This window comes from Myxine glutinosa, chromosome 2 (assembly GCF_964187855.1).
Source record: "Myxine glutinosa chromosome 2, kmMyxGlut1.1, whole genome shotgun sequence".
NCBI lineage: Eukaryota > Metazoa > Chordata > Myxini > Myxiniformes > Myxinidae > Myxine > Myxine glutinosa.
This window is the reverse complement of record NC_136262.1, coordinates 185,872,400-185,897,602: the sequence shown is the minus strand read 5'-3', so window position 1 is coordinate 185,897,602 and position 25,203 is coordinate 185,872,400. Positions and strand designations below refer to the sequence as shown.

Sequence of the window (25,203 nt, the reverse complement as noted above, 5' to 3'; positions counted from 1 at the left end):
GGTTGAGTTCCATCAGGCCGCTACCTCCTTCTTGTCTCAGCAGGTACATTCTCAGGAAGTATTGATTTTTGTAGAACATTTTGTGGATGGTAAGGAGTTTTCTTGTTTTTATAAGGTATCTATTTTATTGCTCCCCGCTCCTGGCTAGTTTATTATTCTGCAGCTGTACTGGAATAATAGTATTGTGAGTTGGTTAATGGATTTGATTTTGTTTCTCAGATCAACCTCGTTCTACGCAGGTATTCTTTGGTAATTGTTTTTCTCCTTTATTTGTGATACTTTCGGTAGCCCTCTTCTACTCCAAGGTATTTATATGATGCTTTGTTTTCTCGTTCCTGTATTGTTGTATTTAGGTCGATTTTAAAATGTTTTTGTTGGTTACCTGGTATGCCTGTGCATTTTGGTGCACTTGTCCAGGCCAAATTCCATTTGAATGTCGACACAGAACTGTTTCACTAATTTGAGTTGTTCTGCAATTTTTTCTTCTTTTGTGCAAAGAGTTTTAAATTATACATTTAAACTAGAAGTGTCACCTTTCCTGTTTCTTTGGACGTTCTGTTATTTGATGTCAGGGTGTATCCATGTCCTTGACCATTAGTGACGTTGCTTAGTGAGTCCAGGGCCAGGCAAAACAGGAGGGGGTGAAAGGCTGTCTCCTTGGAAGATTTCAGATTTCATTCCTGGTATTCCACTCATTCAATCTTTCCTTCCGAGTGTTGTAATATCAATGTGGTATTCCAAAGCTCCATTACTTTCTCAATCAGTTTGCGTATTTGAGGTATTATCTTGTACAATTGCATGCATTTTATGATCCGTGAATGTGGGACACTATCAAAAGCTTTTTTTGTATTCTCCCCATGCTGTGGATAATTTGGTTCTTCTCATTTCACAGTTTTCGAGTGTGTGGCTTTTTAAAATTGTACTGTCCAGAATCACTTCTCCGTCCATTGTACTGTCCAATGGTCTATTGTTCCATAGCATTCTCTCTTACATCCCTTCTGTTCTGCCTCTAGACCTCCTTGTTACTTCCGCCACCGAAGGTGGATGGAGGTTATGTTTTCGCCCCTGTCTGTCTGTCTGTTTGTTTGTTTGTGACCAGGATATCCCAAAAAGTTGCAGATGGATTTGGACGAGATTTGGTGGAGATGTTGGGTATGTGACAAGGATGAAATGATCAGATTTTGGTGAAAATATGGATCCGGATCTGGATCTGAGAATATTTGTAAGTGATTCTTCACCATTGGTGATGGGGCCAAAAACAATATAAAGCACGATATCTCAAAAAGATGCGGACGGATTATGACAAAACTTGGTGGATGGGTTGGATCGGTGACAAGAACAAGCCGATTAGATTTTGTTTCAGGTACGGATCCAGATCTGACCTATCAGTGGATACAAAACAAACTGTTCAGCCTGGCAGAGGTTTGCGCTCTACCAAGTGGCATTCTAGTTTTTAGGTGGTGGTTCATCATTTCTGTGATGATTCCTGTGAGGAGTTTCTATGTTGTTGTTAGATATGTTATTGGTCTATACTTGTGCGGTAGTTGGAGTTCTTCAGATTTTGGGGTTGTTTTTTTTTATACAAGGTCTAGGCTCATAGAAGACCTTGAACCCAGAACAGATCAGGACACAACATAACAAAGGGAACAGCAGGAGACTGTAAATGCCAATGGCAGGGAAGAGGAAGAACAGAGAAGGAGACGGACAAACAAGGGATGCAGGTAACGATGAGGGGTAGGGGAGAATGCATGAGGTGGACAAGATGGATGCGTAAGCAAAATTTTGAGAGGTGGTGAGAGGGGTGGTTTAACAAGTGTGGAAAATATCTTGGCTTTGGATGGAGGTGACCTGAGATGGTGGTGAACAGCTGTTTTAAAGTCATGTAGGGAATAATTGGGTCAAAGAGTGTGAAAAGCAGTTCCACATGTGGGGAAGTAGAGGATTAAATGAGTGGAGGTGAGCAGTGGTTCTGGATTTAAGCCTTTTTAACTAGGAGGGGATTGCTGGTGGACCGCGTGTGTCCAGCAGATACTTGGGGGAGACAGAGCACAGATAGGGCAGAAAGTGCAAGACCAGAAATGAGGTGGAAGAAGACAGATAGACCAGCGACCTGTCGGCGATGGCGAAGTGATCAGCCCATAGACTCAGCTTCATCGTGAGAGATTCCGATGATCTTGAAGGCCTTGGTTTCCATAGCGTCAAGCTGAGCAAGATGTGAGGCAGAGGAGCCAGGTGGATGGAAGCTCAGCTGTGCCAAGGAAGGACTTTGCATTATGGAGGATTCCCAGCCGGCAGCTGGCTTTGGAGGCCAACTTTAAAATGTGGCTTGCCCAAGAAAGATCATGGCTGAGAGTGAGACGCAAGAGTTTGAGTGACTGAACCTCTTCGAGATGGTTGTTCAGAAAGTAGATGGAAATGTTTGTGGGAACGGTCCTTTCGGAGAGAGAGTGGGAGTGTGTGAGATTTATCAGGATTGAACAACATGTTCCAAGTGTTTGACCAGTTTGTGATTTTGTCAAGGTCTGAGGAGAGGGAAGAGGCTTGATGGAATCCATAGGAGGAGGGATGCCTTTCTGTTAAAAGGATGAGGGATGTCAGAGCAGAGAGTTGAGTCATCAATGAAGAGATAAAGAGTATTTTTCCAGAGAGTCAGAAATATCATTGATGAAGATCAGTAATAAAATGGGGGTCTAGAACACTGCCATGGGGTCCCACCCTTCCATCCTCACACATCATCATCATCATCATCATCATCATCATCGAGGCAGAGAGACTCGGCCCTGAATACTGCCTCCATAACACTGAACTCCATCCTTAACAGGGAGAGAAGATGAAAGGGTTCCGTTGAGAGCCACACGTTGACTACGAGAGTGAAGGGAGTCAGTAATCCAAGAGTGGAGTTGGCCTTGAATTCCATAGGGAGAGAGATTGGAGAGTAGGGCGGCTATAACGAAAGCTCGAAATATGTGCAGAGATGGTCCGGATATTGAGGTCCTCCATCCATTGTTTGGAGAGTTGAAGCAGTATGTCCAAGGTAGAGTAACCAGGTCTGAACCCAAATTGATGACCTGAGAAGAGATGAGGAAGGTGTTACCATCTTTAAGCCAATCATCGAATACCTCCTTACCTTGGATAAGTTAGTTGAATGTGGAGAGCATGTAGTTGCTTTCGACAGAAGTTTGGAATTCCATCTAGGCCTGGGCTTTCAAAGTTCGCCATTTTTGCTTGTTATAGTTTTATTTTTTTTCTTCATTAATTATCACTGGAGGCATTTCCTTTCCATGTTTTTTTTCCTCCAAGTTTGGGATTCAATCTGCCTCTTTGTTGTGTTATTTTGGGTCCTCATAGATTCCTCTCCAGAAATTTTCAACTTTATCTTTCTCGGGGGGGATTTGCCATGTTTTGCTTTTGTTTCCTTAGTTTGCAGTAGAGTTTTAGTTGTCGGGTTACCTTAGTTTTCGGGTTATTTTCAAGCATGCGGTTTTGTTTTCCCCCTTTGTTTACTTTGCCATAATTTGTTTCGTATCTTTCTTGCGATCATCTCTATTTAGCCTTCACCAACGAAGGTGAATGGAGGTTATATTTTCACCCTGTCTGTTTGTCTGTCTGTGAACAGGATATCTGTCTGTGAACTCCAAATCAGTGAATCAATTGTCAAATTTTTCGGACGAATAATTATTTTAGGACGAATAATCTTAATAAACACAATGTTTTCATTATTATTACCTCCACCACCAAAGGTGGGATGAGTGGTTGTTTTCACCCCTGTCAGTCTGTCTGTGAACAAGTTATCTCAAAAAGTTGTGCACGGATTCGGCCGAAACTTGGTGGGCAGGTTGAGTGTGTGAGAAGGAAGAACCGATTCGATTTTGGTGAAGAAGCGAATCCGAGAATGTTTTTAATTTGAAATTGATTCTTCACCATTGTGTGATCGGGCCAAAACGATATATAGCATGATATTTCAAAAAGTTGTGGACGGAATCAATCGAAACGTGGTGGGCAGGTTGAGTTTGTGACAAGGAATAATTGATTCGATTTTGCTGAAGATCTGAATCCGATAATGAAAAAAAAATTTGAGTGATTTTTCACCATTGTGTGATTGGGCCAAAACGATATATAGCATGATATTTCAAAAAGTTGTGGACGGAATCAATCAAAACTTGGTGGGCAGGTTGAGTTTGTGACAAGGAATAATTGATTCGATTTTGCTGAAGATCTGAATCCGATAATAATAATAAAAAATTGAGTGATTTTTCACCATTGTGTGATTGGGCCAAAACGATATATAGCATGATATTTCAAAAAGTTGTGGACGGAATCAATCGAAACTTGGTGGGCAGCTTGAGTTTGTGACAAGGAATAATTGATTCGATTTTGCTGAAGATCTGAATCCGATAATAATAATAAAAAATTGAGTGATTTTTCACCATTGTGTGATTGGGCCAAAACGATATATAGCATGATATTTCAAATAGTTGTGGACGGATTCAGCAAAACGTGGTGGACAGGTTGGGTGTGTGATAAGGACGAATCTATTCGATTTTGGTGAGGATCCGAATCCGAGAATGTTTTAAACTTTTAAAAGTGATTCTGCACCACTGAATGATAGGGCCAAAAACGATATATAGCTTGGTATTTCAAAAAGTTGTGGACGGATTCAGCCAAAACGTGGTGGACAGGTTTGGTGTGTGACAAAGACGAATTGATTCGATTTTGGTGAGGATCCGAATCCGAGAATTAAACTTGTTGTTTTTTAAAAAGTGATTCTCCATTGAAAGATGGGGCCAAAAACGATATATAGCATGATATTTCAAAAAGTTGTGGACGGATTTGGACGAAACTTGGTGGATGAGGTGGGTAGGTGACAAGAAGAAGTCGATTCGATTTTGGTTCAGGTCCGAATCCAGATCCTGTTTCAGCCTGGCGGAGGTTTGCGCTCTACCGAGTGCAGTGACCACTCCACCATTGCTGAGCTACAAGTTGTTCAGGAGTTGATGAGATCCACCATCTTAATTGTGATTGTTGCGAGGGGGTGACACATGTCATCAGAAAGGCGTGCCTGTCGTGGACGTTGCCCATCCACCTTCGGCGCGCCCTATATAGAGCGCAAGTTGCGCCCACTTTTACTATCGCGACGCAAGTTCTTCTGCTCCCAAAAATACATTCGAACAAATGAAAGTTTCCCATGTGCATAAATGATCAAGTCTTCGATGACGTTTTGTTTCCTTGCAGTTTTCACGTTGGAGGCGACGATGGGTGACGCGGCCACCACGTTATGGTCGGAGCACGTCGGTAACGGCTCGGAAAGGTCGCCCGTTAGGAACATCACCCTACCCGAGCTCACGGTGGCCGCGCAGGCACGCGTCGCCGTCACCTTCGTGCTGTTCGTCGTGTCGGCGATCGCTAACGTGGCCGTGCTTCGCAGCGTGCTGCGGCGTCGCCTTAAAGGTCGATCCCACGTGCAGATCCTCATGGGGAACCTGAGCGTGGCGCACCTCCTCTACACGGCTCTGGTCATGCCCACCGACGCCATATGGAACGTCACCTTGCAGTGGCACGCCGGCGACATGGCCTGCCGAATCCTGATGTTCCTCAAAATGTTCGCCATGCAATCGTGCGCCTTGATGACCGTGGTCATCAGCATAGACCGCCAGGCTGTCGTGTCCAAGCCGCTCGCTCTGGGTCGCAACCGTTCCAAGATCCGTGTGCTTTGCATCGCTTGGTGCTTGAGCGCTCTGCTGGCCTTGCCGCAGGTAAGCTCTCTTCTACATTTCTGCTTCTGGATAATAAATATTAAAGAATAATTAAATCCTCCCACACCCCCCCCCCCCTCGGGAATTTTGCAAGTCATATTTTTTGATAAACATGGGTTCTAAGACTCTCAAATATATTTGTTTGCCATTTCCCAGATTGTGCTACTTTGTCTTATAGACTCATTTGCACTCGTACCCAAAGCACTGCAAGTGTTAAATGAGCGATTTCTAACAACGCACCAATCTGACTGTTAATATCTACCTATGTACAGCGCAAGGTATCAAAACGAATCTTTTGATCTATCCTGTCATATAAACATAATATAATTGTATTCTTCTATATAATAAAGCAGGAGTGTCTGTCCGTCCGTCCTTCCGTCCCCAGATTTTATATAATAAAGCAGGAGTGTCTGTCCGTCCGTCCTTCCGTCCCCAGATTTTAATAATAATAATAATAATTCATTTATTTTGTATAGCGCTTTTCATAAAGCCCAAAGGCGCTTTGACAGAGTGCAAAACATAATGCATAACAAAACATGAAAACAACAATTGCAAAAAGACAAGAATCAATAGGGAAATATTTAAAGCAAAAGGAGGGAGAAGGAGAAGTGATAGTCAGGGGTTAAATGCTGTGGGTTGAATGTTGAATGCAGTGCTGAACAGGTGGGTCTTGAGTGAAGTTTTGAATGTGGTGAGTGAGGAGGAGTCTCTGATGGTGTGAGTGAGTGGATACTGGGATACCGTCGATGTTGAGGGCAAAGTTATGGGTGGATTTTGTGAGCGTTTTTGGGCCAATGATGATTATTTCAGATTTATCACAGTTAAGTTTGAGGAAGTTGATTTGAAGCCAGGATTTTATTTCAGAGATGCAGTTTGTCAGGATAGAGTGGGTGTCGGTGGAGACAGACTTGGTGGAGTTGAAAAGCTGGATGTCATCGGCGAAGCAGTGGAATTGGAGACCATGACGGCAGATCAAGTGACCGAGGGGGGACAGGTAAAGGATGAAGAGGAGGGGGCCAAGAACTGAACCTTGGGGGACACCTTGGGGGAGGGGAGCAGTGGGGGATTTGCAGTTATTGATGGAGATGAACTGGCGTCTGTCAAAGAGGTATCATTTAATCCAAGAGAGGGCAGTGCCGGTGACGTTAAAGGTGGATTCAAGTCGGGTGAGGAGGATGGTGTGATCGATGGTGTCAAAGGCAGCGCTGAGGTCGACGAGGACGAGAATGTTGAGGTTGCCAGCGTCAGAGGAGAGGAGAAGGTCGTTGGTGATTTTGAGGAGAGCAGTTTCAGTACTGTGGTTGGAGCGGAATCCGGATTGGAATGTTTCATACAGGTTATTGGCAGAGAGGTGATGTTTGAGTTGAGTGGCTACAGCGCGTTCCAAAACTTTCGACAGAAAGGGTAGGTTGGAGATGGGTCTGAAGTTGTTTAGGGTGTCAGGGTTTAGACCAGGTTTTTTTAGAATGGGGGTAGCAGCAGCAATTTTGAGGGATGGTGGGACGATGCCTGTAGACAGGGAGGAGTTTATTGTTGCAATGATAAGTGGAGAGAGAGCAGGAAGGGAGGCCTTGACAAAGCTGGAGGGGATGGGGTCAAGAGTGCAGGTGGCAGTTTTCATTCCTATGAGGAGTTCAGAGAGGTCAGTAGGGGAGACCGGGGAGAATTGAGACAGGGGAAGGCAGGATAAGGGGGGGGGGGGGCAGGTGGTTGGAGGGGGAGCGGGTGCGGCGGTGGTCAAGCTGTTGTAGATGTTGTCAATTTTGCGTTGGAAGAAAGAAAGGAAGGAGATGCAGTTGTCTACTGTGAATGACTGGGTGGTGGTGTCCAGGGGGCGGAGGAGTTTGTTTATTGTCGAGAAGAGTGCTTTTGGGTTTCCGGAGCCAGAGTGGATAATTTGAGAGTAGTAGGCGGAGCGGGCATGGGAGAGGGCATCTTTGTAGTGTTGTAGGTGGTCCTTGTAGGCTTGGGAGTGAACTGTGAGACCTGTTTTATTGCGGAGTCTTTCAAGTTGGCGAGCACGAGTTTTCATCAGGCGGAGTTCAGGGGTAAACCAGGGAGCAGAATGGGTGAAAGAAACTGTTTTGGTTTTTACAGGCGCAAGCTGGTCAAGGCAGGAGGAGAGAGTGTGGTTGTAGTAGTCAGTGAGGTCGGAAGGGGTGTGGAGGTCAATGAAGGGAGAAGTGGACATTTTTTCAGAGAGGGTGGATGAGAATGAGGTAGGTGAAAGAGCGTTTAGCTTATGGAAGTTGATAGTGCGATAATGTCTTGGTGCTGGGGTGGGGATGTTGATGGTCATAGTGATGGCTAAGTGGTCAGAGAGGGTGAGGTCGGAGCCAGAGAGATGGTGCAAAATTAATCCAGTGGAGCAGACAAGGTCCAAAATGTGACCACGGATATGCGTAGGAAAGTTGACATGTTGAGTGAGGTTAAAGCAGGTGAGTAAATCAGTGAAGTCAGTGGTCATTGTGGAGTCAGTGGAGTCCATGTGGATATTGAAATCACCAAGGAGGAGGATTGAGGGGGAGAGGGAACATAGCTGGGTCAGAAAGTAGGAGAAGTCAGACAGGAATAATGGGTGTGGTTTGGGAGGGCGGTAGACGACAGCCATGACTGACTGCGTGCGACCAGAGAGTTTAAAAGCCAGGTGTTCAAAGGATGAGGATGAGGCGATGGGGATGAGGCTGGTCCTGATGTCTTGACGGTGGATAACGGCAATTCCACCACCTCGGCCCTCCGAGCGTGGTTTATTGACGTAGGAATATCCATTGGGTGTGGTGAGGTTGAGCGTGTAGTAGTCCAGTGGTTGTTGCCAGGTTGCCAGATTTTATATAATAAAGCAGGAGTGTCTGTCCGTCCGTCCTTCCGTCCCCAGATTTTATATAATAAAGCAGGAGTGTCTGTCCGTCCGTCCTTCCGTCCCCAGATTTTATATAATAAAGCAGGAGTGTCTGTCCGTCCGTGCATCCCCGAACTACTCCCTCAGTTTTGCGGATAGCTGTGCCAAACTTTCTGTAAAACATTTTGGGGTCCCGACGGGTATCCCAAGGTGGGTGCGAGGTTTCACAAATTTCTCAACACAATTAAGATTTTCCACTCGTTTGAGGGTGCTCTTTCTCCGCATGTAAACTCATCCGTGGGTTCGGCATTTGCAGATTCACCATTTACCGCATGTGGAAACATTCGCTGGTTCGGTAATATCTCAATACAACTTAAATTTTGCATTTCCACCCGCACGACGCCGATCTTTCTCCGCGTGTAAGCACATTCGTGGGTATTTTTCTGTAATTCCTTCATCATGGCACATAAGAGCCAATCCCCCATCCTCAGCCAGCACCATCACCATAGTCATTGTTATCAGCATCATCCATCATAATCATGAAAGGTACATTGACTTTACACTGTACGACTCCCAATGTTTTGGGACCAGCCCCACCAAAAATACTGTCCAGCTTTTGGGGTTTCTGCACATGTCCTGAAGTGGGTGTGAGTTTTCATAAAATTCCTAAGCATTTTTATTTTGAGATTGCGAGCTCCCACCCATATGTACCACACTACCACAGGTACCTCGCTAATTTGTTATATTTGGATTTCAATATCTATAATACTAAAAAGGTGTGTGTGTGTGTGTGTGTGTGTGTGTGTGTGTGTGTGTGTGTGTGTGTGTGTGCACGCGCAGGGAGGGGGGTGGAGGTGAGGTGTGTCTCATCAATAACTCCAAAACCATGAAACCTAGCGGCCTCAAACTTTGCATGCAGACTTCTTTCCCTCCAACTTCTTTGACATCATCCCAGGATGAGATATCCCAGGAATTAGAAGGCAAAATAAATTAGAGGATTAAAGGAAAGGGACAAGCACGGTGTCCGAGAGGTATGCACACTCGTACTGAGCCGTCTAGCCTAGGTTTAAATCCCGACCCAGCTATAAACTGTCATCCCGGCGTTTCACAGGCAGGGTGATTCCCATCAATGTGTGTGCCGTCCCATTAAACTTGGTGTCATGTCTGCCAGGATGTTTAACCTCCCCCTCCTCCTCATCCTCATCCTCTCCCCTGGTTTTCCCACCTGTCCTCTCTCCCCTGGTTTTCCCACCCATCCTCTCTCCCCTCCCCCCTCTCTCGCTCTCTCCTCCTGATCCTCCCCCCTCCTCTTTCCTCCCTCTCCCACTCCCCTCCTCACATCACATCACCCTCCCTCCTGGAGTGTATATTATAGCGACATGTGGTGAGGCTTCGCTCTCCCACACCTCCTTTCTCCCTCCCCCCCTCTCTCCCCCAACCCTCTCTCCCACCTCTCTCCCTCTCTCTCCCACCCCTCCACCTTGCTCCCACTCCCCTGCTCCCCGGAGTGTGCCGTATAGCGACGTGTGGTGAGGCTTCGCTCTCCCGTCTCTCCCTCCCCTCTCTCTCCCACCCCTCACTCTTTCTGCCCCAACCTCTCTCTCTCTCTCTCTTTCCCTCACTCTCACTCCCCTTGTCACACCACCCTCCCTCCCGGAGTGTGCAGTATAGTGACATGTGGTGGGGCTTCGCTCTCACTTCCCTCCTTTCTCCCTCCCCTCTCTCTCTCCCCCTTCCAATCTCCCCTCCCCTCTCTCTCTCTCTCCCCCCTTCCAATCTCCCCTCCCCTTTCCCCTCCCTTCCCCTGCCTCCCCCGATTCCCTCCCCTCCTCTTTTCATATTTCTGTCAAGAAGCGAATTTGCGTCACCCGGTAATGCCGGTTACCTTTGCTGGGAGACAATAAATTCACATAAATATGCCAAACTGACCTTTAATTCTCTTGACGTAACAGTCTGGTAGTGCACTCAGAGCAATTATATACAACATCTTATACATTCACAACCAACGTCAAAATAACCATCGCATCAAGTATTTTGCTTTTCTATGGAATGCCTTGCTAAAGTATTCACTCCCATTGACTTTCTTCACATTTTGTTGTTACAGCCTGAATTTAAAATGGATTTAGATGAGATTTTCTTGTCAACAATCTGCACATAATACCCCATAATGACAAACTGGAAATATTTTTTGAGAAATTTTTACAAAGTAATTAAAAATGAGAAGCTGAAATATCTTGAGTCAATAAGTATTCAACCCCTTTGCTATTGACTCTCTAAATTGAGCTCAGGTGCATCCAATTTCCTTTGATCATCCTTGAGATGTCTCCACAACTGGATTGGAGTGCACCTGTGGCCAATTCAATTGATTGGACATGACTTAGAAAGAAACACACCTTTCTATATAAGGTCCCACAGTTGACAGTGCATGTCAGCGCAGAAACTCTACCATGAAGTCCAAGGAACTGTTCTGTTCGTGGAACTCCAAGATAGAATTGTGAGGAGGCATAGATCTGGGGACGGGTATAAAACAATTTCTAGAGTGTTGAAAGTTCCCAAGAGCACAGTGAGCTCCATCATTAGGAAATGGATAGAATATGCAACTATGCACCCTTCTTTGAGCTGGTTGTCTGACGAACAGACAACCAACTTTGACCTGACCAACTTTGACCAACTTTGAGTTTACCAACTTTGACCTGACCAACTTTGACCAACTTTGAGAAGATTTGACTCAGGGGGTTGAATACTTACGTAAATTAGATATTTCTGGTGTCGTGGTTCGATGTCCGTTGTCCAAGGAGAACTTGGGACATGCCTGAGAATATAAGCCTTTTATTACGAGCCGTTACAACACGTGCGGAGATAGGATGGGCACGAAACTGGCCGTTCCTTTCTCAAATTAATTGTCAACGCGCCCCGTTTATATACACAGAGGTCAGCGCAGAAGAAAGATAAACATCTCCGCTGGTAGCTTGCCCCACGGTTTTGGTCATGTACCCAAAGCACCACACCAATTCCCTCAAGGCTTACTCTTTTAAGTGTGGGGAGGTCATTATTTCAAAATGGAGGAAAGACAAGCATTTTTGTGTTCAGATTACAATGGGGACCTTTCTGATCCTCCATGCGAATTGGGTATTGATTCACCCTTGGGAGAGTCGTTCCTGGCTGCATTGTGATGGTTACTGGGTCTGCGCTTGCCATTTTCCACACATCATTGGGATGTTTGGTCCACAGGTTAGCTGGTACCTGGTGCAAAGCATCACATTTCAACATGACTCCTTGGTAATCCCTTGGGAAGTTTTTCAACCGAGTTATCATGGGTCCAATGTCTTTTGCCTCGAATCCCTTGCTTACTCGGAGTGTTAAATGGGGAGTGACGTCATTTGGCAATCTCACGAGGTCCCTTTGGTCTTGCGTCGTCCGCACTTCCAATCCTACCCCATCTCTTCCTATCCAGAGGTCTGTGACCACTATATGGGCGATTTCTGCGAGGCGAGAACGCAACTGATTTTCGTACTATTCGTCATAATAGCAAGTACAGTGGAGTGTCTCCTTCCATCCATGTATGTCCCAACCATGAGTTGTTACCCAGGTCTTCAATTCGGCCAAAACCTCGAGTGTCCCAGTGCATTTGAGTGGTGACTAACACCTGATTGTCCGTGCATCTCCACCAGTACACTACCCGATCTTTTTGCATTTATAGAGGTAGAACTAAATCTCGTTGGGAGTGTGGTATGTCCAGAAACATCCCTTCCAGAGTACATCGTACAGTGCATCCCATCTGGCATAACAAATCTCTCCCTAAAAGGTTACATGGGGAGTTTTCTGCTAGCAAGAAAGCATGTCTCATAGATAGGGGTCCGCATTGTACTGATAATTCCTCACTCAGGGGTATTTTCTCCACTCTTCCAGACACCCCACGACCGAGACCTTTTATTTTGAAATGGGGATTCCTCCCAAGTCTGATCCCTTCAGAGTCGAGTGAGTCGCCCCCGTATCAACGATAAACTTACAGTGTTTTCCGTCTATTACCAATGAGGTGGTGGGGTCCGTGATGGGGTTATTGGTAAGGGCGGGGTAGAAGTGGGACGTCTCGCTCGCATCGTGTCAATATTGGGTTCTAAGGTTGTCCTGTCTGTCGAATCGGCACGGGTTGCGCCGGTCCCCATTCGGAGGTCGTTGTCCACCCCGTCGGCCATCGTTCCTACGCCCTTTTAGATAGGGACACTCTCTTTTCCAATGTCCTTGCTCCCCACAATGAAAAACGTCCATTAACAGCCTTAACTGGGCGGCCGTTTTCCGCATCTTTCTCATCCTCCCGAGGAACGCTGGTTCTCTACATAGGGTGGGGGGTTTTACCCAACCCTGGTTAGGTTCGGACTCGCATACTGGGGCACTAGCCCCTTTCTAATGTTCAGGAAACTCGTCCTGTTGATGCCGACGGATCGATCCCGGAACTAACATTTGGTAAGGCTCCTGTTTAATTTCTTTCGCGGCTTCTGTATCCCAGAAGTGCCCAGAAGGCGTGCATGGTGTTGGTGTCCTCTTTTCTCAGGAGTTTGTAGACAGTGTGGTGAGTGTGACTAGAGTGAGTGAAAGGTTGATGATGGTGAAAATGATGATTGGAAAGCTCTTGGTGAACGTCATCTCGGGATATGCTCCGCAGGTCGGTCGGAGCGATGAAGAGAAGGACAAGTTCTGGTGTGCGATCGAGAAGCTGATGGAAAACATGAAAGATGAGGAAGTTGTTGTGGTAGGAGGAGACCTACATGGACATGTGGGAAGGAGTATGGACGGTTTTGAGGGAGTTCATGGGGGTTACGGATATGGTGTGAGAAATGGAGAAGGTGAAAGGATTTTGGAGTTTGCTGATGGAGCTGATTTGTTGATTTGTAATACTCAGTTCCAGAAAGAGGACAATAAGCTTGTTACATACACGTCAGGTGGGTCGACCACAACCGTTGACTGCCTGCTGGTGCGTAGGCGAGATAGGGGGCACCTAAGGGACACAAAGGTGATCCCGGGGGAGGAGGCTGTTTCACAGCACCACTTGGTTGTCTGCGACATAAGGGTGAAAGGTGTGAGGAGAGCTCGGCGGGTGAAGTACCAACCGAGAATGAAGGTGTGGAGGTTGAACGAGGTGACCGTGAGGGAGGCATTAAAAGAGAGGCTGAGTATGGTAGAGGATGATGTGGTTGAGCTTGAAAGCGGTTGGATGTCAATGAAAGATAGTCTGTTGGGAGCCGTTGGTGAGGTATGTGGATGAAAAAAAGGACCACCAAGGCACTCGGAAACATGGTGGTGGGATGATGAAGTTGGAAAGAGGTTTGACGTGAAGAGGAAGAAGTTCAAGGAGTGGCAGAAGGCGAAGGGTATAGGGGGCAGAAAAGGCAGAGCATGAAAGTTATAAGGCAGCCAAGAAGGCTGCAAAGAAAGAGGTAGCAAAGGCGCAGGAGGCATACAGGAAAATGTTCGGGGAACGCTTGAATTTGGAAGAGGGTCAGAGAGCGGTATTCAGGATTGCAAAGCAGATAGCGAAAGAGAGGTGTGATGTGATGGGGGTGAGCTGCTTGAAGGATGAAGTGGGACAAATCGTTGTCGACCCAGATGGAATTAAAGGAAGATGGAAGAGATATATGGAAATACTGTTGAATGCAGAGAATGAATGGGATGGCAACAAAGAGAGTAACCCAGTTTTAGGACCGGCAGAGAAGATAACCAAGAAGGAAGTTGAGGAAGTGATAAAAGCAATGAAGAGTAGAAAAGCGGGAGGGCCGACAGGAGTTGTGGGAGATATGTTGAAGGCAGCGGGAAATTTGGGTGTGAAGAGAATGACAGAGTTCTGCAATCTGGTGGTGAAAGAAGGCCGCATTCCAGTGGATTGGGAACTGAGTACCCTCGTCTCTCTATACAAGGGGAAAGGTGACCGTCTGGACTGTGGCTCGTATTAAGCGATAAAGTTATTGAAGCATGGAATGAAGGTATTGGAAAGGGTTTTGGAGAGGAGGATAAGGAAGAAAGTGAAGATTGACGAAATGCAGTTTGGATTTATGCCAGGAAGAGGAACGACAGACACGCTTTTTATTGTGAGCAGTTGCAGGAGAAGTACATGGAGAAGAGGAAGAAGTTGTTTCATGGGTTTGTTGATCTTGAGAAAGCATTCGATAGGGTTCCACATGAAGTAGTGACATGGGCATTGAGGAAGTTAGGAGTGGAGGAATGGTTGATCAGAGTAGTGATGGCAATGTACAAAAGAGCGCGCACAGCTGTAAGGACGAAGGACTGGAACAGTGGTGAGTTTGAGGTGAAGGTGGGAGTGCATCAGGGGTCGGTACTAAGTCCACTACTATTTGTAGCTGTGATGGAGTTGCTGGCTCGGAACATAAAGGAGGGTTTACCGTGGGAGTTGTTGTATGCAGATGATCTGGTGTTGATTGCAGAAAGTATGGATGGACTGAAAGAGAAGATGAATAAGTGGAAGGAATGTATGGAGACAAAAGGTCTGAAGGTGAATATCGGAAAAACCAAGGTGATGGCAAGTGGTAAAGCTTGTGGTGAGGGGGAAAGAACTGGGAAGTGGCCATGTGCTGTGTGCAGGAAGGATGTCGGAGTGAATTCCATTCAATTTACAATGTGCGCTGAGTGGGTTCATCAAAAATGTAGAGGTTTGAGAGGGTCATTAACCAGTGTGGCAGCTACATTCAAGTGTAAGGGGTGCACAGAGGGAGCTGCAGATGGAGAAAATATTGAGTTGGATCTTGGAGACGGCGTGAAGCTGGAAGGTGTGAAAACATTTTGTTACCAAGGAGACATGCTGAATGGAGAAGGTGGATCAGACTCGGAAACGGTTGCTAGAGTGAGATGTGCATGGAAGAAGTTTCGGGAACTGAGTGGCATGCTGACGAGGAGGGGAGTGTCGTTGAAGCTGAAGGGAAAGGTGTATGCTGCATGTGTGAGAAGTGTTATGATTTATGGGAGCGAGACATGGGTAATGAATGTAGAGCAGCAACGAAGGCTGTATAGGGTGGAAATGTGAATGGTTCGGTGGATGTGTGGAGTATCGTTGAGAGAGAGGAAGGCAAATGATTAATTGTGAAAGATGATGGGAATAGAGCCTGTAATGGATGCTGTGAAGAGAAACAGTTTGAGATGGTTTGGTCATGTGTTGAGGAAGGATGAAAATGACTGGTTGAGAAGAGTGATGGAAATGAATGTAGAAGGAAGTAGAGGACGGGGAAGACCGAGAAAGACCTGGCTAAAGGTGGTGGAAGAAGAAAGGCGGGCAAGGGGGTTAACAAGGGGAGATACAGAAAATAGGGCAAAATGGGGAAGATTGTCATGGGGCCCGCAAGGCTAACCCCCGCTCTCGCAGGGAAAATGTCCTTAAAATGCCTGTTGTTGTTGTTGTCTTCTGCATCTGCAGCGCACGACTGGTCGGTTGATGAGTGAGCACGAATTTGAACAGGTGTTGTCTCAACTTATTCGGGTCATCTAGGCATCCCCGGAGAATGGCCGACATGGCTTGTAAGTCTACTTTGTTCCATGCCCAGTGTACGTATCTGGGAGGTATCTCTCCTCGTTGTGCCATTGCGGCACGGCCTGCATCTGTCATGATCATCGGGGCTATTGTTTGTGGCCTATGGTCTGTGTTTGGTCTCGTCATTCCAATCAATTGAGCATACAATCCCACGTGGGGATCTGGTCCGTACACGGCCTGAGGTTGAGAGGAGGCCCCACTCTCTTCCCCAGGCTTTGTCACCTTATCATTTTCCTGCGTCACTACCATTTGTTTCTGGAACACAGATAGAAGCTTTTTTGGCATTTCAAGTTTGCCCTTAAAACCTGCGCATTTTGAGTCCATCTCTCATTTGGCACATTCATCCAGCCATTGGCTGAAAGCCTCCCAGTCATTCCCATTATGCTTTTTCCCTCTGTCTCTCTTTTATAGAGCTTTCTTTAGATTAGTGAGCTGGGATCTTTGGAACGTCCTTTCAGCGGGGAATGCGGACCTTTGTCCCACAGTCAGTCAGACCCACTCATGTACGTATCATACAGAACCTTCCACAGATGTCTCCAACATGTATTCCACCGGAGTACCCGCAGATGGGCGATCGGGTTTCCCTGGTTGTCCATTATGATCCCCCATCCTTAAACCTTATTTCCCTTTTAGTGAGGTCGCTGCAGGATATTTACTCCCTGTATTCCTTAGTCACGGAATTCTCTTTCTCTCAAGGTCCCACCTTGATTTCCTTTTACACTTGAGGTCCCACCTCCCTTATACCTTGATACCTAGGATCCCATCTTAGTTCCTCAAAATTTGTCCTGCTCCGCATAAAACGGCTCGATTCCGGTTCAGATTCACGCAAAGCTATGGGAAAAGGGTCCGAGTTTGCCTGGAGATGACAGCACGTTGCTCCTGAGAGAGATATGAAAAGGTCTCTCACCTTCGTTTGCTAAGTTGTGGCGGGTACCCTTGAGACAATTGCTGCCACCTCCAGACGTCGTCAGTCCCTTCATCCACGGCCTGGTCGAATCCGAGTGACTGCACCAAAATATCGTGGTTCGATGTCTGCTGTCCGAGGAGAACTTGGGACAACGCCTGAGAATATAAGCCTTTTATTACGGAGCCGTTACAACACGTGCAGAAGATAGGATGGGCACGAAACGGGTCGTTCCTTTCTCAAAATAATTGCCAGCGCGCTCCGTTTATATACACAGAGGTCAGCGCAGAAGAAAGATAAACATCTCCGCTGGTAGCTTGCCCCGAGTTTTTGGTCACGTACCCAAAGCACCACACCAATTCCCTCAAGGCTTACTCTTATCAGTGTGCGGAGGTCATTATTTCAAAAGGGAGGGAAGACAAGCATTCTTCGGTTCAGATTACAATGGGGAGGGCAATAAAAAAACAATAACAGTTTGAGAGAACACAGACCTAAAGCCGGTGCTCTCATCAGGACACAAGGCCGGATGCATAGCTAGAGTCAAATTTAAATGGAAGTGTAATGAAGTATATAATCCTTTAAATATACTAGGGCATGCCCGTACTATATCTATATCTAAAATTATATCCCCCCCCTCTATTTACATGAAATGGTTTGGTCCAAAGCGAACGGCTTGCGAGTGGTGACAATCCCCCCCCTCTATTTACATGCAATGGTTTGGTCCAAAGCGAACGGCTTCCGGAGTTTGGTAAAGAAATCGCCATCGCGTGCACAAACGCGCAGGAAAGCGAATGAATCGCAAATTCGTTTTTATTAGTTGTAAAACATAGTTTAACGCCAACATAGTTTGCAAACGTGAAATAAATGAATACGCTCTCAAATGTGCCATCCGAGGCAGAGTGTGCCCGCCACGTTCGGCACACGCGATCGTTCGCTGCTCTCTGATTGGTTGAATCGTTTTTTGGACATAGCTCGGTAAGTAATTGTCCGATTAATATGAAACCTTGAAAAGGCACATCCTCGGGTCCCCAGCAATATACCTGGCAAGTTAAAAGTATATCGGACCCGTGGTTGTCGAGAAACAGCGGTCACAGACAAACGTACAGACAGAGATTACTGGAATTATAGATAGAATATACACTTTGACACTGGTATTTCATTTTTAATTATTTTGTAAAAAAAAAAAAAATCTGAAAAAAAACAATTCCACTGAGATAATGAGATACAACGTGTAGATCAGTGACAAAAATTTTTTCAATTTCATCCATTTTAAATTGAGGCTGTAACACCGAAATGTGAAAAAAGGCAATGAGTGTGAATATTTTCTGAAGGCACTGTAGGTTCAAAAATGTGTTGAATCTACTGTGTGTACTGCTATATATGTAGATCTATATAAACATCGATGTAGCTCAATATAAAGATATAAATAGATCTATATAAAGATCTATGTAGATCTTTTTAAAGATATATATACAGTGCCTATTGAAAGTCTACATCCCCTTTGAAAATTTTCCCCTTTTGTTGCCTTATAGTCTGGAATGAAAATGCATTAAATCAGCCTTTTTCACCTTTATTTTCACATCGTGACCCACAACTTCCAAGTGAAAAACAAATTCTACAAATTTCAGAAAATTAATAAAAAATACAAAACTATAATATTTTGGTTGGATAAGTGTCCACCCTCCTGAGTTGATATTTGGTGGAAGCACCTTTGACAGCAATTACAGCTACTATAAGCCTGTTGGGATAGGTCTCTACCAACTTTGCACACCTCAATTGGGCAATATTTGCGCATTGTTCTGCACATAACTGCTCAAGCTTATGTGGGGAGTGCTGATGGACATCATGTGCTCCCTTCTTTTCTATAGTTGGCCACATGGCACATACAATGTAAAGGGGCCTTTTCGATGCCCCTGACATTTTCACAAGAATTACAACCAGAGTCGAAATCTTTCGATGTCCAACGTTCTGGGAATCACCCCTATGAGCCAGGCAAAAATATCTCCGTGGGTCCTGAAGCTCACATGGATCAGGAGCAACAATCACTCAAACCCCCCACAGAACTCCTCAGACCCTGATATTTTTAATGCCGTGAACAAACTTTGGTACATCACGGGCGATGAAGGTTGTGATCAAGTTTCATTGAATTCATGTGTGTAGTTTCGGAGAATAGAGTAAATACTTATTTTTGGGGGTCAACCCCCCTCCCACGTAAAGCCCTTTAATGTGCTCAGATTTTGATGTGGTCAATAAACCTTCGTTAGGCATCAGATATGAAGCTTATGGCCGAGTTTAATCAAAATTGTGTGTGTAGTTTCGGAGAAGAGAGCAAATACCTATTTTGAAGGGGGGGGGGGGGATCAAAAACCTCCCATAGACCCCCACAATGAGCACAGATTTTGATGCTGTCAATACACTTTCGTTAGGCGTCGGAAATGCAACTTGTGCCCAAGTTTCATCAACATGGTGTGTGTAGTTTTGGAGAAGAGAGCAAATACTACCTATTTTAGGAGGGGGGGGGGGGGTGGAGGTCAAACCCCCTCAACCGCCCATAGACCCCGTTAATGAGCACAAATTTTGATGCGGTCAATAAACCTTCGTTAGGCATCAGACGGACTGACTGCTGGAAGGTTTTATTAATTGATAAAATAGTTTTGTTAATAAATAAAATTTGCACCAACGTGAATTCGATAGTTTTATTAATAAAAGTTGCTGAAATTTGGAACATATTACCTCGATGTATAAAGCATTTACTTCTGAAATTTGCAGCCGATTTCGTCCAGTAAAAACTGAGAAACCAATTTTCAGTCCCTATGTTAAAGTTGCATACAGAGAAACCGTCCCATACAACGGAAGGGATGCTTTGCGCCTCCCTTGATATGCAGATCAATACAGGTATATTTAGATATATGTAGATCGATATAAAGATCTATGTAGGTCTATGTAAATATATGTAGATCTATACAAGATCTATGCAGGTATTGTTATGAATGTTGGGGTAGGGCATATATACAGTCACGTGAAAAAGTAAGTACACCCCATGTAAAGTTTTGACTTTTTCAACATATTTCAACATACAGCTATTTGATCTTCATTTCAACAATATTGATAGATAAAGGTGATATAATATAACAAATATCATGAAACATTTACATTTTGTAGTCCATTGTATAATTTAAATAAACATAAATGCAAATTTCGCATGTGGAAAAAGTAAGTACACCGCTACATTTATCACTACTTCAAATACCTAAAATTAGAATCAGGTGCACCAGCTCAGGTGCAAATGATTAGAACATCGTTAGAGAGGATCTTGGAGGACCGTGTCTTATTTAAACCTCAGACATTTAGTTTGGTTTGCTCTTTGTTGTTGAAGTGTGCGGCGTCACCATGCCTAGATCAAAAGAGCTCTCTGAGGCCTTCAGAAAGAAGGTTATAGATGCCTACGAGTCTGGGAAGGGATTTAAAAAGATCTCCAAACAATTTGAAATCAATCATTCCACTGTCCGGAGGATCATCTACAAGTGGAGAAGATTCCAAACAACTGCCAACTTGTTCAGGCCAGGCCGCCCCAGCAAGTTCAGCCCGAGAGCAGACCGCAAGATGCTGAAAGAAGTCTCTAAGAACCCCAGAATGTCATCACGGGACCTACAGGTAGCTCTTGCCACTGGTGATGTCAAAGTGCACGAGACTACCATTAGAAAGAGGCTGCACAAATTTGATCTACATGGGAGGTGTGCCAGGAGGAAACCTTTGCTGTCCAGAAAGAACATCAGGGCAAGACTAAAGTTTGCCCATGAACACCTCAGCAAAGACCAGCACTTCTGGAACAATGTACTCTGGACAGATGAGTCAAAGGTAGAGCTATTTGGCCACAGTACCAGAAGACATGTTTGGCGAAAACCAAAGACAGCATTTGACCACAAGAACCTGATACCAACTGTAAAGCATGGTGGTGGAAACATTATGGTTTGGGGCAGCTTTGCTGCATCAGGGCCTGGGCAGCTCACCATCATATAATCCACTATGAATTCTTCATTGTACCAGAGGGTGCTTGAGGATAATGTGAGGCCATTTGTCAGAAAGTTGAAGCGCAACCGAAGGTGGACCTTGCAACATGACAATGACCCTAAACATACCAGTAAATCCACCTAGGAATGACTGAAAAGAAAGAAATTGAGGGTTCTTGAATGGCCAAGTCAAAGCCCGGATCTCAATCCCATCGAGATGTTGTGGGGGGATGTGAAACGAGCTGTGCATGCAAGAAACCCCTCAAACATCGCACAGCTGAAATAATTCTGCATGGAGGAGTGGGCAAAAATTTCTCCCAGTCGATGTCAGAGACTGGTAGACAGTTATAAGAAATGCCTACTTGAGGTTGTTTCTGCCAAAGGGGGCAATACGACCTATTGGAGCCAAGGGTGTACTTACTTTTTCCACATGCGAAATTTGCATTTATGTTTATTTAAATTATACAATGGACTACAAAATGTAAATGTTTCATGATATTTGTTATATTATATCACCTTTATCTATCAATATTGTTGAAATGAAGATCAAATAGCTGTATGTTGAAATATGTTGAAAAACTCAAAACATTACATGGGGTGTACTTACTTTTTCACGTGACTGTAGATCCAGGTAGTTCTGCATAGGTAGGTGCTTCGACTGTCGTGATAGGGAACCTCACCTGTAATAAGTTCTGTTTAGGCAGTTTATTCGGATTAAGGTGTATCTTCGTCCCCATTACGAGGAATGGGGCATGTTAAGTAGTTGTAGCGATTATGTTAATTATCTTGTACATCGTTCCCTCTGTGATCATCCATTTGTCCTGTATGGCAACACACCAATAGACATTAGTTAGCCCCCTTAGCGCACACATTAATAAAAACTTCCCTCTCACAATAAGACTTACCGGAAGAACAGACAGGAAGTGGCTGCACATTACGCCGGCAGGGCAATGAAACATCGAACAGGCAGGCCGAGAGCCACGCCAAGAAGCTTCCCCGTGATTGGTGGAAGGAAGGTGAAGGAAGTGAGACACTGATTGGCCACCGACCGATGGGATGACACCAAGAGCGCGAAGCGCTCCGCCAATGGGAGTGGAGGATGCGAGGGGCGAGCAAGATGCGACGCACTGGTTGGAGAAGGAGGAGAGCTGATGTCACGAGACAGCCGGTAAAACATCTTGCAGGCAGACATTTTCTCTCTCGGTTTTTTTTATCCCTTTGTGGCCGGACGTTCTCTTCGATTTGGACGCGCTTCTCTTCTTCTCCTGTTGCCTTTGTGCATTCCTCTGCCGTCTAGTCTCTCATCTTGGTTCCGGACAAGCGAGCGATTCCGCATGGACGGAGCCAGGCACGGCCGGAGGAGCGAGCTGCACGCAACCGTTCGAGTCACACGGAAGGCCTGTGGCACGCCAGCAGACGAGACCGGGGCGAGCGGGTGGCTCGGTGGGCCTAGTGGAGCACGAACAAGGACGCGTTGAGGCCTAGTGAACGGGGGCGTGGCGAGGCCTGCTTCGCGCCAACCGGAGCCGCGTTGGACAACGGTGCTCAAGCCTGACTACAGACAGAGATAAGCCGCACCACACAGAACACAATGGTTCATTTTATTAATTCTTCCCTTGTGTCTGTTTTTGAAGTGTGGTGTGTGGGATCCCAATTTACGATCATATTTTATTTACCGTCGCGTTCTTTGTTCTCGGGGTCCGGCAATAAAGCCGTGTTATTTTTGTACATGAATTCGGTTTCGTGTGATTTATTACTTTGCAGGTTTGAAGACTGCGCGCGGGACCAACAGGTATATCTCCCGCTTCTTCTTCCTCTCTCTTTCCTCCCCCGCGCATATACAGACTTGGCATTTAATTTGGATTTTTTTTTTTTCTTGACTTGGGTTTACTTTCTTAACTCAGTATATCAATCTGGTGAGTTTCTTTTACACTTTGGTGATTTATTTGTTAAAAGAACCATGTCACTGATTGTCTGTCGCAGCAAGAAGTCAACAACAGGATTATATCACAGGTGGCGTGGCAAAATGTACGGACAGGTGCATTTGATGATTGGCTTCACAGTCGGGTATACATGTAGTTAGGTCCAAAACTTCAATTCCGTGACCATTTTCTGGCTAGTAAGGTTTGACGATTGATTTGACTTCTATTGACATTTTATAACAAAAATAGCCTCTATGTCCCTCCCAAAAATCCCGGCATTTTTCGCCAGAGGCCCGAATCCAAGATGACCGCCGGCACTATCTTGAAAAATTAAGTTTTGAACCAGAACACCTAGAATCACGTACAAAGACACTTTTTTGGGTAATTTGACCACGAGGATTCCGAATCTGACATTAGTTTGACGTTATGACATTATTTTGACCCAGAAATCCAAGATGGCCACCATCCAGTAGAGCGAAAATGCAACTTTTAAATGGGAGAACATATGATCATGAATTAACACATTTTTTGGCTAAATCTATACTGGCCACGGAATTGAGGTCCTGATTCGTGAATTGCTATTTTTACCTTCGCAAAAGCGGAAGGTTATGTTTTGATCGCTGTGTATTTATTTGTATGTCTGTGTGTGTGTGTGTGTGTATGTTATTCGCATAACTCAAAAAGTATTCAACCGAATTGCATGAAATTTGGTGGGATGATTGGTTATTATACGGGACACATTTGATTAGATTTTGGGAGCAATCGGGTCAAAGGTCAAGGTCAAGGTCACGAAAAGGTCAAAATCGTATTTTTACCATAGCGCGGTCAATTTTTATCCAATTGGCATGCAACTAATGCCAAAATGTTCAGAATTCAATGCCCGATCTTGTTTGTCATAACTCGGTCAATTCTTATCCGATTTGCATGAAATCAGCACCAAACTGTTCACTGTTCTGTTCCCTACACTCCCATGCCAAGTACAGAACAGTAGCTGCGGCGAAGGTATGCGCTCTACCGAGTGCCCGTTCTAGTCTTGTTTTTTATTTGTCTGTGTGTGTAATGTCATATACTTATTTCTGTCTTTCCAGGGAGTATACGAGCGAATGAGACGGCACTGAGAAGCGCAGTATTCAGAAGATAGCTGTCAAGAGAATGTCCACCGTTCCGTGTGTCCTCCAGTGTGGCGGGCTTTGCAATGAAGCCACTGATGTCGTTACCTCCGTTGAGAGTTGAGAAAATCTCAAGAAAAAAGCCCTGTTATGGAGCGGTCTTGACAAGTTCGGAGACGTTTATGCAACAGTCAATTGGGATAATGGTCCCGGCAGACAATGTGTCCATAAATCATGTAGGCTGACCTTATGGAATGCTAATAAACTGGAGCAGGCCAAGACAAGACAGAAAAAACGAGAAGTCAAGGAATGCCAATCTCAGCCTTCGTCCATGTCTGAGGCTTTCCCCCCGGCTGCTTCTCCACCTGCCAAGCGGCTGCGATCAAGTGTAGAAGGGCTGATACATGAAAAAACAAAATGTGTCTGGTGCTGTAAACCGGAGTCGGCAAAGCACGCAGAATCAAAGCTGTCCCTGATTTCGTATGATAATGCATGGGCAACGTTCAAGAGTCACACGGTGGTCCTCGAAGATCAGAGCATGCGAGACAGAATCAACTGTGTGATCGATTATGCAGCTGATGACCCATATGCGATTGAGATCAGATATCACAACAAATGCTGGTTGAAATATGTGCGTAGTTACCAGAAAATGAGTGAAGATGACAAACTCCCACGCATGCACAATGTCAATCTCCGTGAGGCTCAGACTATCTTCTTTGACCACATCAGAACAGTTATCTTTGAGGAACGTGAGCTAAGGTCACTACAGAGCCTCCTCAAAGACTACAGCTCTATCATATCTCGGTATGGCTTCTCAACATCCAGCATCAAGTCATCCTTTATCAAAGATATCCTGACCCGGGAGTTTGAGGGCAAGATCGGCTTCCACTCCCGCCCTCAGAGAAACCAGAGCGACCTAGTCTATGACACGTCTGGGGGTGGTTCATATGTTGAAGCAGCACTCTCCGCCATCGGTGTTGGCAGTGAACAACTGGTGCACAATGTGGCTAAGCGGCTCAAGGATGATGTCAAGTCAATCAAACCCATCCCATGGCCGCCAAGAGTCGAGGAGCTAAAAGAGGAGGAAGAGCTCTCGCCTCTCATGGTGCAGCTGCTATCTGCTTTGCAGGGG

At 45.4% G+C, this 25,203-nt stretch overlaps 1 protein-coding gene across 1 annotated transcript in view; it reads left to right on the top strand.

The window, feature by feature from the left end:
* LOC144890831 (gonadotropin-releasing hormone II receptor-like) overlaps positions 1–25,203 on the top strand; it is a 61,715-nt gene that overhangs the window by 1,291 nt on the left and 35,221 nt on the right. The window contains exon 2 of the mRNA XM_078772684.1: positions 5,233–5,753. Within this exon, the coding sequence (XP_078628810.1) occupies positions 5,233–5,753 (521 nt within the window). The remainder of the gene's footprint in view (positions 1–5,232; positions 5,754–25,203) is intronic.